This window comes from Electrophorus electricus, chromosome 12 (genome assembly GCF_013358815.1).
Source record: "Electrophorus electricus isolate fEleEle1 chromosome 12, fEleEle1.pri, whole genome shotgun sequence".
Lineage (NCBI taxonomy): Eukaryota > Metazoa > Chordata > Actinopteri > Gymnotiformes > Gymnotidae > Electrophorus > Electrophorus electricus.
This window is the reverse complement of record NC_049546.1, coordinates 23106272-23124725: the sequence shown is the minus strand read 5'-3', so window position 1 is coordinate 23124725 and position 18454 is coordinate 23106272. Positions and strand designations below refer to the sequence as shown.

The window sequence follows — 18454 nt, the reverse complement described above, 5'->3', positions numbered from 1 at the left end:
AACCCTGCCTGAAAGACTTCATATGTCTGGTTCTGATTCAGATTTGACCTTAGCTGCTGAGCTACTGATTTTTCTAGGATCTTGGAAATAAAGGGAAGGTTTGAGATCGGCCTGTAGTTTGACAGCTGACATGGGTTGAGGTTAGATTTTTTGATAAGTGGTCTAATTATTGCTAATTGGACTGATTTAGGTACTTAGCCAAGGATCAAAGAGGAGTTTATTACATTTAGTAAAGGTTCAATTACTTCAGGTAGGATTTCTTTAAGAAAGTGTGTGGATAGTGAATCTAGTAAGCAAGTGGAGAGCAAAATCAGATTTTGAGCGCAAGATCAGAGATGCAAGTTCTGGTTCTTGAATAGCAGTAAAGGATTCTAGAGTCTTTATTGGTGTGGTTGTACTGATATCTAGGTAACTGCCAACTGTCACATTAATAACATAAATGTTATTTCTAATGTGCTTAATCAGGAACTCATTACCACTATGTGATGGTGTAATCTGAGCTTTGGTGTCAGTTTTATTCCTACTTAAGTGCCTTTCTCTACTCTCCTTCCATACAAGCTGGAAGTTTTGTGTGGCGCCATTTACATTTTTTGAGTGTTTTGCTTTAAATGGAGAATGTGTTCATTATACCATGGTACAAATTTTTTTGGGCTTAATTTTTTATTCATAAGTTGAGTGAGTGGATCATTGAGTGTGCAGTGAAATACTGATTCTAAGCATTCAATCAATTAATCTGTGGGGTTTGAAGGTATCCCAGACAAAAATGATAAATCTGGGAGATTTGCAATAAATCTAGATGCAGTGTCTGACGTGATTGTGCATCTGGTGTGGTAGCGAAGCAAGATCACTATATTGTGGTTCATATGTAGTTCAAATAAAATTTGAGGGAATGGTTTGATATGCCATCAGACTGGGGTCTCTATGTCTACACCGTACATCAGTACTAAATCAAGTGTATGTCCACCAGACTGTGTGAATTCTCTTATACACTGGTTGAAACCAATTGATTCATAATTATAATTAGATTCAGTCTTTATTTGCCAAGTATGCTTACACATTCAAGGAATTTGTTCACACACACACACACACACACACACACACACACACACACACACACAGTCATACTTAAACCTTACAAGTCAAATTTATTTCTATAGTGCTTTTTACAACAGCCATTGTCACAAAGCATCTTTACAAATGTCCAAGTCCAAGCCCCCAGTGGGCAAGCCAAGGGCAACAGTGGCAAGGAAAATCTCCCTAGAGCACGAGGAAGAGACCTTGAGAGGATCCAAAACTCAAAGGGGGGCATCCTCCTCTGGATGACAATGGACACCACCATAGTAAAAAAGTAGGGCAGATAAAGGTGAAGTACTATGTCAAGATCAAGATTAAATGTTTATGTGTGTAATTATATGAATTATAGGCAGTTATGTGCATTGTGATATATAACTCCATGAGTTTGATGGCATATGGAAACAATATTCTCTGTATCCCTGTTGTCGTGATCCTCATTTGGCTAAAGCACCGGCCTGACGGAAAACGCTGCAACAGGTGATGATATAGTTAACCTTGACCCAGCAGAACAGGTTTGGGTTAGGTTTACCTTAACCAAGAAGAACCAAAGCTTGAAGGTAAGGAAAGCCCATTAACAATCACTTTAGTTAAGACCATTAAAATGTCTTAATGTTTGCCTCCCCTAAAATGTTAATCAACTTACTTTAGTAACAGAATCTTGACATTTGTCAAAACTCTACTATAAATACACTGAGCTCTTTAAGTAGAGACTGATCTCCACCACAGCAAGGGGCCAATGAGTAGTGATAACAATTAGAATAGTGACAATTAACAGATTACAGGCTGTGCCTGTAATGTTTCTCTCCAGAAATGATAGACAGATAGATGATAGATAGATAGATAGATAGATAGATAGATAGATAGATAGACAGACAGACAGACAGACAGACAGACAGACAGAGACATTTAGTCATTGCTTAGTACAACTACAAGCTAATGAAATCTATCTATGCACAGATTATATACATAGTAAAAGTTACATAGTAAAAGCAGGTTGGTCACTGCATAGAAATGGCTAAATGAGCCAATACACTTGATGACTACGCTGCTGATAAAAGCGAGTCTGAACAGTCAGGTGTCACGGAGGCACCAATTAACAGCCTCAATGCGCCAGTGTCAACCCCAGCCAATCAGCGATGGGCACTTTTAACCCCAGCCAATCAGCGATGAGCACTTTTTATAGCTACAAAACAACCTTGGTAACATCTTCAAGTTGTTCCTGACCACGACTATGAGCAGCACGTCATGCAGAAATAAGTTGGTATCTTTGGTAAGTTTGGGGGTGGTACTATAGTAAGTTTGGGGGTGTGGCTATAGTAAGTTTGGGGGTGGGGCTATAGTAAGTTTGGACGTGGTACTATGTAAGCTTGGGGTGGGGCTATAGTAAGTTTGGAAGTGGGGGTATAGTAAGTTTGGGGGTGGGGCTATAGTAAGTTTGGAAGTGGGGGTATAGTAAGCTTGGGGGTGGGGCTATAGTAAGCTTGGAAGTGGGGCTATAGTAAGCTTGGGGGTGGGGCTATAGTAAGTTTGGGGGTGGGGCTATAGTAAGTTTGGGGTGGGGCTATAATAAGTTTGGGGGTGGGGCTATAGAGGCTAGAGCTGATGAAATGTTGCATTATTCTTCTTAGTTTTGTTCTTCAGGAACTACACACACACACACACACACACACACACACACGCACACAAAATTGGTTGTATGCACTTCAAAGGCTTTTACTGACTACTGAATTTGCTTTTATATTTTAATATTTGACCTAGAAACCCAATTTTATCCTTTTTTTGTGTGTTGTTAGTGAACCCTGTAGCTTTGTAGCTTTCATTGAAAAAGAATTTGCCTTTTGGCTTGTGCTCAACAGTAACCAGGGCTCATAAACAACAAGAGAGAGAGAGAGAGAGATAGAGAGAGAGGGAGGGAGGGAGGGAGGGAGGGAGAGAGAGAGAGCGAGAGGGAGATAGAGAGAGAGGGAGGGAGGGAGGGAGGGAGGGAGAGAGCGAGAGAGAGAGAGAGAGAGAGAGAGAGGGAGGGAGAGCTGTGAGATAAAGGCAGAGAAAAAGAGGAAGGAAATTGAAGTGTTTAAATAAAGTTTTACATGGCAGGTGACAGCGGGGAACTCCAACTTTGCAGCATCGCTGAACATTTCCTCCACGGGCTTCTCCCCACCAACGGCAGCTCTGGGTAAGAAACCCAAATGAAAGGGCAGAGAAGAGAGGATCACGGCAGTAAAAGAGAAAGAATGTGCATGTGTGAGAGGGAGAGTGAGAGAGAGAGAGAGAGTGAGAGAGAGAGAGAGAGAGAGAGAGAGAGAGAGAGAGAGAGAGAGAGAGAGAGAGAGGGAGAGAGAGAGAGGGAGAGAGAGAGAGAGAGAGAGAGAGAGAGAGAGAGAGGGGGGTTGGGTTAGTTGGTCCTTAACTACCAATGGCAGAATCAGTTAGAGTGGAGACATTGTATAAATGTTTGCTTACCATCACAGAACATCCAGGGAAGAGGATATAAACACCAGCTGGCAGCTTACTGAGTAGTGTGTGAGCAAGTGTGTGTGTGTGTGTGTGAGCGAGCAAGTGCCTGATTGGTAAAGATGACCAGAAAAACAGTGTTTTCACCTCATGAACAGGACATCATGATTTCGGAGTGGAATTCGGAACACCCCCATCCGGTAGTGGACAGTACATGCCAGGATACAGCTCCAGGTCAGAGTCTGGATCCAGGTCCGTGTAAGGTGGAACTGAAGAGGAAGGTTACGGTGCTCCGTGGAATCTCTATTATTGTTGGGACTATCATTGGAGCAGGAATCTTTATCTCACCAAAGGGGATCCTGAAAAACTCTGGCAGTGTGGGGATGTCACTGGTGGTATGGGTAACATGTGGGGTCCTCTCTCTGTTTGGTGAGTGACACACACACACACAACCACGTCAAACATTCCTTCGGTAAAAACATGAGTTTGTTTAATCAAAACCTAGAGGTTTCATGAACAATAAGGAACTGCAGGGAGATTCAACACGTGCTTATGAGTAGGAAAAGCTCTCAGCCACGACACACGTGTGTCTGGTCACTGCTGTTCCATATCGTTAGCCTAGTGCCACTCACTGTGCTACACACTGTGGGAAGGCCCGGGGCTCTTAAAGGAACAGGACCCATTTTTCTCGTCCTTTCACTGTGTTACTACTGTAGTTGTTTATCAACTTCTCTCAGCACGAGGGACTGGGAGTGGAGTCTTGGCACTCACTACATCTTATTTAGTGAATGTCTAGGAAACAATTCAGAGTATTTCAAACTTTACTTCCAAATTGTGAATCACATTATTAAAATGTATATAACAACAACATAAATTAAATCTATTGCAAAATCCGAACATAAAAACTGTTACTGTAACTTTCTTATGGAGCCCGATAGCAGGTGTCTGTGTTTCACTTCACTTGACAGTTTTCAAATTATTTTCATTAATTTTCTATGAATTAATGAATTGTTCACACCAAACAGCTGTTGTCCAAAGGAGCAGGATAAGATGTAAGGAATAGGGTTAGGGTTAGGGTTGTAGCGCGTAGGGTTAGGGGTAAGGTTGTATTGAGAAGGGTTGGGATAGGGTTAGGTTTAGGGTTGTAGCGCGTAGGGTTAGGGGTAAGGTTAGGGTTAGGGTTGTAATGTGTAGGGTTAGGGGTAGGGTTAGGGTTAGGGTTGTAATGTGTAGGGTTAGGGGTAGGGTTGTAGCATGTAGGGTTAGGGGTAGGGTTGTAATGTGTAGGGTTGGGGAAGGGTTGTAGCGTGTAGGGTTAGGGGTAGGGTTGTATTGAGAAGGGTTGGGATAGGGTTGTAGCGTGTAGGGTTAGGGGTAAGGTTGTAATGTGTAGGGTTAGGGGTAAGGTTGTAGCGTGTAGGGTTAGGGGTAGGGTTGTATTGAGAAGGGTTGGGATAGGGTTGTAGCGTGTAGGGTTAGGGGTAAGGTTGTAATGTGTAGGGTTAGGGGTAAGGTTGTAGCGTGTAGGGTTAGGGGTAGGGTTGTATTGAGAAGGGTTGGGATAGGGTTGTAGCGTGTAGGGTTAGGGGTAAGGTTGTAGTGTGTAGGGTTAGGGGTAGGGTTGTAGTGCGTAGGGTTAGGGGTAAGGTTGTATTGAGAAGGGTTGGGGTAGGGTTAGGGTTAGGGTTGTAATGTGTAGGGTTAGGGGTAGGGTTGTAGCGTGTAGGGTTAGGGGTAAGGTTGTAGTGTGTAGGGTTAGGGGTAAGGTTGTAGCGTGTAGGGTTAGGGGTAGGGTTGTAGCGTGTAGGGTTAGGGGTAAGGTTGTAGTGTGTAGGGTTAGGGGTAGGGTTGTATTGAGAAGGGTTGGGATAGGGTTGTAGCGTGTAGGGTTAGGGGTAAGGTTGTAATGTGTAGGGTTAGGGGTAAGGTTGTAGCGTGTAGGGTTAGGGGTAGGGTTGTATTGAGAAGGGTTGGGATAGGGTTGTAGCGTGTAGGGTTAGGGGTAAGGTTGTAGCGTGTAGGGTTAGGGGTAGGGTTGTATTGAGAAGGGTTGGGATAGGGTTGTAGCGTGTAGGGTTAGGGGTAAGGTTGTAGTGTGTAGGGTTAGGGGTAGGGTTGTAGCGCGTAGGGTTAGGGGTAAGGTTGTATTGAGAAGGGTTGGGGTAGGGTTAGGGTTAGGGTTGTAATGTGTAGGGTTAGGGGTAGGGTTGTAGCGTGTAGGGTTAGGGGTAAGGTTGTAGTGTGTAGGGTTAGGGGTAAGGTTGTAGCGTGTAGGGTTAGGGGTAGGGTTGTAGCGTGTAGGGTTAGGGGTAGGGTTGTAGTGTGTAGGGTTAGGGGTAAGGTTGTAGCGTGTAGGGTTAGGGGTAGGGTTGTAATGTGTAGGGTTAGGGGTAAGGTTGTAGCATGTAGGGTTAGGGGTAGGGTTGTAGCATGTAGGGTTAGGGGTAGGGTTGTATTGAGAAGGGTTGGGATAGGGTTGTAGCGTGTAGGGTTAGGGGTAAGGTTGTAATATGTAGGACACTGTCTATTGTGTCAGTTAAATGTGGTGGTGGATCAATACTTTACAACAATATTAAACATCAATACTTAAGCACCGCAGTTAAGTATTAGACTGCAGCACTAATAGTCCAAAACATGGCACCAGTGTGAAATTAGTAAATATGAAATAAAAAAAGCTTTCTGTAAAAAATCAGTACACAAAGGCCAAAGGTTTTTGGATATGTGTATGTGTGTGCATGCGTACAAAAGGGAGAGACACAGACATGTTTGTATTGCCTTAGATGATATTTTCTTAACGGAACCAGGAGGTTAATGGCTGTGTGCATTCATATGTGTCACATGAGTATTGTTTAACAGTTTGTGTGCATTAGTATGTCAGAAGGTATTTCACACTTCTCAGCTCTTTTGTGTGCTGCTGTCTGTAGGATCAGGGTTTACTGGTGAAATGCGCTTTTTCTCACCAAGAGTGTAGCCAGTCCTCTGCAGAAGCTACACCCCCAGTGACCTACACCCCCAGTAACCAAACACTATGTCTATGCCCTCTGGTCTGGCCACTTGTGAACTTCTGTGATCTGTTCCAAACTATACTCAGCGTAGATTTGTAGATTTAGTGTCGTGCCTACTGCTTTAGAGTCTTAAAATAATTTATTTTTATATGTTTGAAAGTAAGGTGGATGTTTCTGATAACATCAGCAACAACAATACCTTTTTTATATGGAAGCATACACTGTTCAGCACACACTCATGAACCAGGGTTTTAAAATGTATGGTACTGTTTATTGCACTGATGTTGTCAAACAAACTCTAGTACTTATTGTTTATTGCACTTATTGTTGTTTAACATAGACCTCATGTATTTTGTACTTCTAGCCATCAGCAGTGATCCCTGTATTTCTACAGTATTCTAGATCATTGGTATATTGGACTCTAACCCAGTCTACTGGCTAGGATGTATTCTATGACTAAATGACAAAGCACTTTTGCTCTGGATAAGAGCGTCTGCTAAATGCCGAAATGTCTGCTAAATGCCGTGAATAACTTTATTAGGTACATTTGTTGTATAGGTGCACAAATACAGACTGCCCCTCGTCTGTTTCCATGGCAGCCATGGGTGGTGATTTGGGTGGTGGACAATTCGAAACACAATGACAGTGACATGATCACTAGGGTTAGTAACTAATGCTGTGGTATGAAGCACATCAAAACTTCTGGTGTGCTGAGCTGAGATCACCAAAAACAGAGTGTACAGTGACACTGATGATCCCTAACTCTAACCCTAACCTAACCCTAACCCTAACCTAACCCTACTAACCCCTAACCCTAACCCTAACCACCTAGTGGATGGCTAATACTGAAATCCTTGGAAGCACATATACAACCTCAAATGTCTGTCAATGTAACACATGCTCCAAAAGACATCTGAAATTCTGGCAGTCAAGATTATTTGTTGATTAAAGTTCATTGTTTCACTCATTTAAACAATTCATTATCTGCACTATGAAGGGTTTGAATCACTACATATACCAGCCTATCAGCACTAGTACAGATACACTGCCTGGCCAAAAAAAGGTCACACAAAATAATATTTCATTGGACCACCTTTAGCTTTGATTACGGCAGGCATTTGCTGAGTCACCGTTTCCACAAGCTTCTGCAATGTCACATTTATTTCTGTCCAGAGTTGCATTAATGTTTCCCCAAGATCTTGTATTGATGATGGGAGATTTGGACCACTGTGCAAGGTCTTCTCAACCACATCCCAAAGATTCTTAATGGGGTTCAGGTCTGGACTCTGTGGTGGCCAATCCTTCTGTGAAAATTATGTCTCATGCTCCCTGAACCACTTTTTCACAATTTGAGCCCGAGGAATCCTGGCATTGTCATCTTGGAATATGCCCAAGCCATCAGGGAAGAAAAAATCCATTGATGGAATAATCTGGTTCAGTATATTCAGGTAGTCAGCTGACCTCATTCTTTGGGCACATAACGTTGCTGAACCTACACCTGACCAACTGTAGCAACCCCAGATCATAGCACTGCCCCCACAGGCTTGTACAGTAGGCACTAGGCATGATGGGTGCATGACTTCAGCCGCCTCTCTTCTTACCCTGATGCGCCCATCACTCTGGAACAGAGTAAATCTGGAGTCATCAGACCAGATAACTTTCTTCCATTGCTCCAGAGTCCAATCTTTATGCTCCCTGGCAAATTGAAGCCGGTTTTGCCAGTTAGCCTCACTAACAAGTGGTTTTCTTAAGGCTACACAGCCGTTTAGTCCCAATCCCTTGAGTTCCCTTCGTATTGTGCATGTGGAAATGCTCTTACTTTCACTATTAAACATATCCTTGAGTTCTATTGTTGTTTTTCTACAATTTGATTTCACCACACGTTTAAATGATCGCCGATCGCGATCATTCAAGATTTTTTTCCGACCACATTCCGTCCTCGTAGATGATGTTTCTCCACTGTCCTTCCACTTTTTAATAATGCGTTGGACAGTTCTTAACCTGATTTTAGTAGTTCCAGCAATCTCCTTAGATGTTTTCTCTGCTGCATGCCAATAATTTGACCCTTCTGAAACAGATTAACATCTTTTCCACGACCACAGTATATGTCTTTCGACATGGTTGTTTAACAAATGAGAAGCTACTCACTGCATCAGTTAGGGTTAAATAACTTGTTGCCCCCTGAAACATTGTCACCCCTGCAGTAATTACAGTAATTATCCAATGGGAGACTCTTATCTATTTGCTTAGTTAAATGCAGGTGGTACTATATATATATATATATATATATATATATATATATATATATATATATATATATATATATATATATATATATATATATATATATATATATATATATATATACACACACAGATTGCGCTCTCTCTCTCTCTCATCTCCGTGTTATAGGAGCTCTGTGCTACGCTGAGCTGGGTACTAGCATTAAGAAGTCAGGTGGTCACTACACCTACATCCTGGAAGCTTTTGGGCCACAGATGGCTTTCATGAGACTGTGGGCAGATATGATTGCCATAAGGTAAGTATAACATTTCACATTTCCCCATGACATCTAGCACATGTGCGCACACACGAAAGCACACATGCGCACACACATCTCTCATGTGGAAGCTCTCTTGTGAAGAGCATTGGAACAAATATTGTACATACAGTCATGACACTTATGTAAAGCACAACAGAATGTTCACATGTTCCAGACCAGACATGAGCTCCTTAAGTAAACCTTTCTGTATCAGTTCAAATGATTGGGAAAAATGGTTTATATCACACAAGTGGGTGTGTGTAGGTAACCATTTCACCCACTTATTTTCTGTAATGATCTGCATTAAGGATCAAACATTGAGTGTGGGAATCTAGCACCATTTAGCAATTGCCCTGCTCAAATGCACATACTAAACATTTACAGAGAAATAATGAATCATGTCATGGACTCAAACAAAAATCAATGTATAAAATACAATGAGTCATATTTCAAACTTAAAACCTGAATGCAATGAATTAATATATAAAGTAATTATTGCATTTTCCAACAAAATATAAAGTATAATTACAAACTTCAAAATGACTGGCACCCCTAGAAACCTCTAAGAAAACCGCACTAAGAAACCGTACTGACCATCGTCCCCTCACTTAACAGGCCTAGTTCTATGAGGAAATGACAAAGCACTTTTGTAAGTCGCTATGGATAAGAGTGTCTGCTAAATGCCGTAAATGTAAATGTAAATGTTGTGGACACTTATGAATTGAGGGGGGACGAGTGCATGCAGAACATTGTCAGAATGATGTCAAATCCTTTACAGTCAAACTATTCTCTTATGTTCCTCTTCAAAACCAGATTTGAAATAGAATATAAGTTGGGAGACTGAAATATGATTGCAAACCAGTTATTTTGTGTTCCCAGAAACATTCTTGTGTTGATTCTGACATATGTTTTGAGTCAGTGTGCTAGCAGGTCAGTTTATGGCTCATCCCCCTAGCAAAGGCCACCAGGTTGAGAGCTAAAATATCTGGCACTTGGTAGAATTCATGATGCCATCAATCTCCGTAAAGGACCTTGGGCGACTGGCAGCAAAAATATCCCAAAGCATCAAGAATCCACTGCTGGCTTTTACAGGGTGTATCAGACACATTTCCTTCCTTTCTTTTTCACACATGCTGACTGTGTGTTCAGTTCTGATCTTATCTGACCTCAAGGTGAAGCAAGGCTACTTATAGAGCTCATTTTGTACATGAGGTGAGGCAATTCAATAAAAGAAAAATCTAAAACAAAATTGATTTAAATAGAAACTTCAGATTTGATATAAATGTATATGTATGTATGTATTTAATTATGAATGTGTGTATGTGTGTTTGTGTGTGTAAGCTGAACTTAAATAAACATTTAATAGATATAAAATGCATACAATTAAAAATTGTTCACATGGAATATTTTATATATGTGTGTGGATATAAGCATGTACCTATGTATGTAAATATACGCCACATACTCTGTAGTCTCTCTTATGTCATTCATTCATAGTTAAATGTCAGAAATGTGTAAGTCCAGCCAGTAGAGGGCACCAGAAAGCAGGGTAAATCTTGCAGGGTAAATCCTACCTCTTTATAAAAGAGAAAATGATCTAATTCCTGGTACCACCACTGCGTCAGAGGACCAAAACCACTAGAAAAACCTTGTGAATGCAGTACAGCACTAAAAGAAACAGACCTAAACCTCAGAATGTACAGGCCTGTTTTAGAATTACAATGACAATCATTCCTTTTCATCTTTTAGGCCTGCAGGGCTGGCTGTGATTGCTCTTGCATTTGGCCGCTACATTTTGGAGCCAATCTTTATGCCATGCGGAGTACCTGAGACGGCAATCAAACTGACAACAGCAATCGGAATCAGTAAGTTCAATCTACATGTGTATATAATTAGCATTCTAAAATACAACACATGCATTTAATCTGCTTTATGGAACAGCAAAAACATGTTTAAAAAATCCGCATAGATTAAAAATGAGATATCAGTACAGTATAGGGGCCTTTTCCTTCTCTCTAGGCTGTGCTTAAGGGTACATCGATCAGCCATAACATGAAACCACCTGCCTAATATTGTTTGGGACCCCCTTCAGCCACCAAAACAGATCTCTGAAGGTGTCCTGTTGCCTCTGGCACCAAGACCTCAGCAGCAGGTCCTTTAAGTCCTGTAAGTGAGGTGAGCCCTCCACAAATCAGCCTCGTTTCTCCAGCGCATCCCACAGATGCTTCATCAGACGGATACATGGACAATTTCAAGGCCAAGTCAAATCAAGCTCTTCAACTCTTTGGAACCATTATCCTGTTGAAAGAGTCCACTGCCATTAGGGAACACCACTGTCAAAACAGGATGTACTTGGTCTACAAGGTTTAGGCAGGCAATACGCATCATCCACATGAATTCCAAGACCCGAGGCTCATCACCTGTCAGTAGTTTTAATTTTAATTAAATGTATGGGCCTGTGATTGCAGAATGTCTGCTTGTCTGGGGTCTGTGTTAGTCTGGTATCAGTGCTAAACAGGGACACAGAGCTGTTCCTGGACCTGTACTCCTTCACCTGTAATGCGTTTGTGAATGCAGATCCTATTTGATGCAGCACTGATATGGTTTGGTTTCCTTCCTTGTAGCTGCTGTAATGTACATTAACAGCATGAGCGTGAGCTGGACAGCCAGACTGCAGATCTTCCTCACATGTAGTAAGCTGCTGGCGATGGTCATCATCATCATCCCAGGACTCTATCAGCTGTTCAAAGGTAACCATCACTTTGTTAATGTTAAGCAGTGATGTGAGAGGGAACTCCCCTAACATATGCAAGAGAAAGCACTCCCATCAGCACCTATCCAGTTATTTCAGTTATTACCTTTAATTCAAAAACTAGTACTGGACCAATAAGAAAAATAATTTAACCCCAAATTCATTCTCATACCTCGATCAAGCTCTATTACATGTTGCTGTGACATGTTTGGTTTGTTATGTTTTAGGAGAGACCAAAAACTTCCAGAATGCATTTGAGGTGGGTGCGGTGGAGTTCATGGGTCTTCCTTTGGCATTCTACTCAGGGATGTACGCCTACGCAGGATGGTGCGTCATCTCCCTGCTGACTCCTTTAGTGTTTACCCTGTAAAATAAGACAGCTTTATTTGTTTTTACTTGTCTGTTTTAAAACTCTTGCTTTTGTTTACAGGTTTTATTTGAATTTTGTGACAGAAGAAGTGGACAATCCTGAACGGTCAGTGCAGGTCACAATTTAGAACAAAACTCCGACATGCTAACCCTAGCTAACACACAATATTACAATCTCGTTAGAGCAATGACACACTGTTATAATTTCGTTAGAGCAATAACACGACATTATAATCTCATGAGAGCGATAACACACAATGTTATAATCTCATGAGAGCGATAACACACGATGTTATAATCTCATGAGAGCGATAACACACGATGTTATAATCTCATGAGAGCGATAACACACGATGTTATAATCTCATGAGAGCGATAACACACGATGTTATAATAGTTAGAGCGCGCCAACTGCAGTTGCTCTCCACTTGCTGTGTGAGACAACATTAATGTTATTTTCAGCTTTATACAATGTCAAACTGTGGATTATTAAAACAAATTACTACCAGCCATTTGAAAGTATGAAATGACATTAGATAGCTACCTGTTTTTGCTGGTAGGTTAACGCTCTGATGACACACAAAACTTGCGGTTTGGGTCTCACTTAGAGGGGTGTGGGTTTGGGTGGGCTGTACTTCAATGTGTCAATCACTTGTTTAGTAGCCAATGACTCAATAAATCCGACCCTCATGTCAAAATCCCTTTAAAACAATTGAGAAACAGTGATCGAAACTGAAAAACACGTAACTGAGGATGAATCAAAAACCAAAATGTTTAAGTAAAATCTAGAACAAATGCATACACACTGGAAATATTCTGTTTACAAAACATTCTTCCAAATGATTGAAATGAATGACTTAACTTTTTCACAAAGCCTGATTTTTTTGGTTATGGGTTCTGTTATTTTGGTTTTGCTTTTTGGTTGCTAAAACATCTGTACTTATATTGTTGACACATGACTATCGCTAATAGGAAGTCTGACATACTACAGGAATTTTAACATGTATCTATACTCATCAGGCAGTCTGACACATAGCTATAGTTAACAGTATGTCTGTCATGTTAAGCCTAGCTAACAAAGTATGTGACTTTAGATAACAGGACATGTGACACATGACTAAACCTAACAGGACAAGCACTGACGACCTGATAGAACATCTGTAATGTTAAGCCTAGCTAGCAGGTCTGATGAGGTCTGATGCCTTGTTAACAGAAAGTCAGGAAGTCAGACATGTGACTATAGCCATTAGGTAAAAGCAACACCTCAGTGGAACTTGAGAAGGGATCAGGTTTGCATATAAGCACCATTTAGATGAGCCTTAAGATCCTTTTCTCCACAAAGGTTAAGTCTAGCCTTAAATTAGACTACACACTTAATAACGCTGCTCAATATAAAATGCATATAATACATGTGCTTTCTCTGACCATAAATTATTATAGAGAAATCTAATAATCTACTGTGATTTTTATGTCATTAGTGAAAGGGGAATGATTAGGGTTTTTTTTTTTCAAGGACTGTCCCACTGGCTATCTGCATCTCCATGGTGATTGTGACCATCTGCTACACGCTGACTAATGTGGCCTACTATACAGTGATGTCAGCAGAGGAGCTGCTCGCCTCACATGCAGTTGCTGTGGTAAGTCGGTGCGTAACCACATAGTGCAGGCTAAGAACATCAGCAAATTCAGCTTGGGAGGGGATAACAGATCCATTTGATGATGCAAGCATATATATTTTTGTTTATTTACATTTGTTATCCCCTCAAAAAAGTTTGATCACTATAATCAAGAAGCAGCCTGAAGCACGTACCTGAAGATCCTCTACACCATTATCACACCATTATCTTCCCATGTGTGTGCAGACAGAGGCAGACAGCCTCTATAATAAAGTGCACCATCACGCTCGGCTTTACCATTAATGACTGTAATAGCCAACACCTTCCTACTCAGGAAAGGGTAATTTCATAGTGCTGCTTACTCTTAATGTCTCTCTGTTACTTTGCTGCAGTAATCATATATCTCTCACTCTAACTGGCCGCAGCAGCAGTGTGTGTGTGTGTGGAGATCTCCAGCTGGGCTTGGAGATGTTCTAAAAGCTTTCTCGTCCCATTAGACCAGTGTAATGGACTCATCTATGGTCTGTTAATCTCCACATGTCACTTATGAGGAACACTTAGTTTTCTGTGAAAGATGAGGCCTTTTTATCACACCTGTTATGATGTTCAGAAAGGAAGAAAATGAAAAATCATTGTTGGGTTCTTGTTTGTTTAAGCAAAGCATGGTTTCCTCCCTCCCTCTCTCTCTCTCTCTCTCTCTCTCTCTCAGACCTTTGCTGAGAAGCTGATGGGGCACTTCTCTCTGGTAGTTCCAATATTTGTGTCTCTGTCCTGTTTTGGTTCTATGAATGGATGCCTTTTTGCATTCTCCAGGTGACCTATGACCTCTAGCTCTCTAATTCTTATGTATTTTGTGTTCAAAATCATGCCCATCTTTGGTTTCCATAAATGACTTGCTCTACATGGTTTTTCCACACAGATAATGCTTAATAATCTATTTTAGATAACCATGTGTTGTTCAAAGTTAATATCAGCTTAAGTACATATTCTTCCTGTCAAATCCTATTCAAGCTGGTACATTCCTTCTTTGAGCTGCCCAGCTAGTGATTCTTAGGATCTGTAACACAAACCTCTTCCTTGTTCTGCAGAATGTTTTATGTAGCATCACGAGAAGGCCATCTTCCAGAGGTTTTCTCTATGATTCACATTCGCAGACATACACCGATAGCAGCTGTGATTATTCTGGTGATTGCTGTGCAGACATGACATACACACATACATTGCACTGAAATATATTTTAGATTTTCCTTATCAAACTTACATATACTTACATATCACATTCACATACAGTTGATCCCACTGTAATTTTACGTGCTAACTCAAAAATCCCTTTAATGTATATATTTATGCCTGAGTTAATGTAGTGTATGTATTTAAGTCTGAGTGAGTTAATGTAGTGCATGTACGTATTTAAGTCGTATTGAAGCATTACATATGCTTGTATGCCCTTTCAGTACCCCATCACTATCCTCATCCTATTTCTGGGGGACATCTACAGCCTTCTAAACTTCATGAGCTTCCTGCGTTGGCTCTTCATTGGCATGGCTGTTGTGGGGCTCATCTATCTGCGTTATACAAGGCCCGACATGCCTCGCCCCTTTAAGGTAAAATGGCCTCAGGCCCAGTAAACACACCGTGCTCATGGAAAATCATGGAAATCAAGTCTTTCAGGGCCAACCCTAACCCTCCAGGGCCAACCCTAACCCTCCAGGGCCAACCCTAACCCTCCAGGGCCAGCCCTAACCCTCCAGGGCCAACCCTAACCCTCCAGGGCCAGCCCTAACCCTCCAGGGCCAACCCTAACCCTCCAGGGCCAGCCCTAACCCTCCAGGGCCAGCCCTAACCCTCCAGGGCCAACCCTAACCCTCCAGGGCCAGCTCTAACCCTCCAGGGCCAACCCTAACCCTCCACGGCCAACCCTAAACTGTCCTGAATGTAATATTACTGTCCTGAATGTAATCTTGTTATCCTGAGTGTAAACTCGCTGTCATTTTGGGTGACTCTCTCCTTCCTCAGGTCCCAATTTTCATTCCAGCAGTTTTCTCATTCACCTGCTTCTTCATGGTCTTCCTCTCACTGTACTCCGACCCGGTCAACACAGGCATTGGCTTCGCTATCTCGCTCACAGGAATTCCTGCATATTATATCTTTATTGCCTTCCACACCAAGCCCAAGTGGCTCCTGAGACTCTCAGGTCAGGGGACATCTTTATCATTGCAATTGGCTGAATACAAACAATGTTTTTAGTCTTTAGTTTAGTGTAATAAATATAGACTAGCCTCAGTCTAACCAGACAATGTTTTGTAGAAATATCAAGGGAAATATCTGACAGATATTGTCTTGGTTTCTTTTGCAGACTTTGTGAACAGATCTCTACAGATTCTACTGGAGGTGGTCCCTGCTGAGAACTGACCTTTCCTGAAAGCCCCTAACCCTCTCTCCTGCTTTCATTCCTCTCTTTTATAGAACACAGTCCCTTCATCCCTCTCTCATTTTCATTCCCCTTTTATATAGAAAACACTCACCTGAGTGACCTGTGTCCACTCCTTTACTCCACAGGAGGGATGCAGTGCTGTTCCATTATCCCCAGAGCCGTGCGTGCTCTGCTGCACACAGTCATTACCTTCACCCTGTTTTAGGCTTCCTATTATTTTGTGACTCTAATGTATTATTGGCTATCAGATCTGTTTACACTGTCCACACAGAGTCTGATCTCATGCAAATCAGTGTTTACATACACAACCACACACTGATCTCTCAGATCTATGAATCAAGTTTGAGCTGTGTCTCAAAGTGTCTTTCTAATACTTTATAATCATAACTACTCTGGAATCTCACATGATATGTCTTTTCATAAGGAGAAGACATAAGCTACATCAAATTTACCAATACAATGACTCAACAAAAACTGACAAAAGATAAAAGTATTACCAAAGATAATTTTTGTTGCATGTTGGGTGGACCTGAACAACATGAGCATGAGCAACAGCAACAACAACAACAACAACAACAACAACAAATGTATTTAAAGAAATAAGGGGAAGAAGAGCAAAAGGCAGAGGCTTGGCTAACCTGAGGAAGATTCACTAAGGAGAAATAATCTTAGGGGTGTGTGGGTTTAGAAATGGTTTCTGTTTTAACTGAGCTACCAGACAGGTTTAAAAGTTTGGGTTATGGTTTTGGTGTTAATCTTAGGGGCTAGGGCATTAGGGTTATGTTTTAGGATATAAAAGTCCTTCGGTTAGGATTAAGGTGTAAAAGTTCTTGGTGGTTAGGGTTAGAGTGTTGGGGTTAGGAAGTAAAGGTTTTTGGTTGTTAGGGTATTAGTGTTAGGGTTATAGGTTGGGGTGTAAGTTCTTGGTGGTGTTCCACTGATGATTCCCGGGAAGCCCAGGTGGGGCCACAAAAAACAGACAACCAAGAGGAAGAAAAAAATAAGCAAAACAAACACCATGAACCTCCTAACAGCCGTAACCCTCCTAACAACTACTGTAAAGAGAAGAAAACTAACGGGAAAGTGGAACACACTCCTTTACATAGTGTGACTAACAAATCATCAGTCAGTGAAAGTGTCACATGTGTAGTTTCATATCACACATTCTTGCTTTGTGTCATGTGTCTGCTTGCGTGTGTCATTGTACAGTCACAAGCAACTCAATCAATGACCAGGTATCTGTGGAGCCCATGACAGATGGGTATCAGTTGATTAAATAACCGCAATAACATGAGGAAAGTTTGTGTGTCTGTGTGTGTGTGTGTGCTGTGGGTCTGTGTGTGCGTGTGTACATGAGTATGTGTGGGTGTATTTTTGTGTGTCTGTGTACAATAATTTTTGTGTATTTGAGTGTGTGGAGGTATATGTAAGGTGTGTGTACATGAGTATGTGTGGGAATATTTTTGTGTGTCTCTGTGTGTGTGTGTGTCTGTGTGTGCGTGTGTACATGAGTATGTGTGGGTATATTTTGTGTGTGTGTGTGTGTGTCCATTACTCACAGGCATGAAGATCGATGATATGAGTGTGTGAGTGAATAAACATTTCCGTACTTTGCAAAATCTCATCATGTTTATTATTCTTTCTCTTTCTCAGTCTCTCATTCTTTATCTCTCCCCTCTGAGGAAAGTCACTTTGACTGGAGCAGTCAAGCACACACACACACAGACACGCATGCATACACACACACCACACACACACACCACACGCACACACGCACGCACGCACACACACACGCGCACACACACAAAAATACACCCACACTCATGTACACTCGCACGCACACACACGCACACAGACACACACACACACACACACACGCATGCGCACAAATACACACACACACACACACACACACAAATATACCCACACACACTCATGCACACACACACACACACACACACACATATACCCACACATACTCATGTACACACAAACACACACACACACACACAAAAATATACCCACACTCATGTACACGCGCACGCACACACACGCACACAGACACACACACACACACACACACGCATGCGCGCAAATACACACACACACACACACACACAAATATACCCACACACACTCATGCACACACACACACACACACACACACACATATACCCACACATACTCATGTACACACACAAACACACA

At 41.7% G+C, this 18454-nt stretch overlaps 1 protein-coding gene across 2 annotated transcripts; it reads left to right on the top strand.

The window, feature by feature from the left end:
• The first annotated feature begins 3112 nt into the window (after positions 1 to 3112).
• On the top strand, positions 3113 to 17621 carry slc7a11 (solute carrier family 7 member 11). 2 transcript variants are annotated; one of them, XM_035532335.1, is made up of 13 exons: positions 3113 to 3250; positions 3687 to 3957; positions 8946 to 9072; positions 10825 to 10940; positions 11700 to 11825; positions 12055 to 12154; positions 12258 to 12302; positions 13710 to 13833; positions 14522 to 14625; positions 14901 to 14997; positions 15267 to 15416; positions 15829 to 16006; positions 16169 to 17621. In XM_035532335.1, exons 2-13 carry the CDS (start codon positions 3693 to 3695, stop codon positions 16222 to 16224), a joined length of 1488 nt encoding a protein of 495 aa, XP_035388228.1. In that variant the 5' UTR covers positions 3113 to 3250; positions 3687 to 3692; the 3' UTR covers positions 16225 to 17621. The 2 variants fall into 2 exon arrangements, with proteins under 2 accessions (XP_035388228.1, XP_026885161.1); XM_027029360.2 differs by lacking the exon at positions 3113 to 3250 and having other exon boundaries at positions 3475 to 3957.
• The last annotated feature ends 833 nt before the right edge of the window (positions 17622 to 18454 follow it).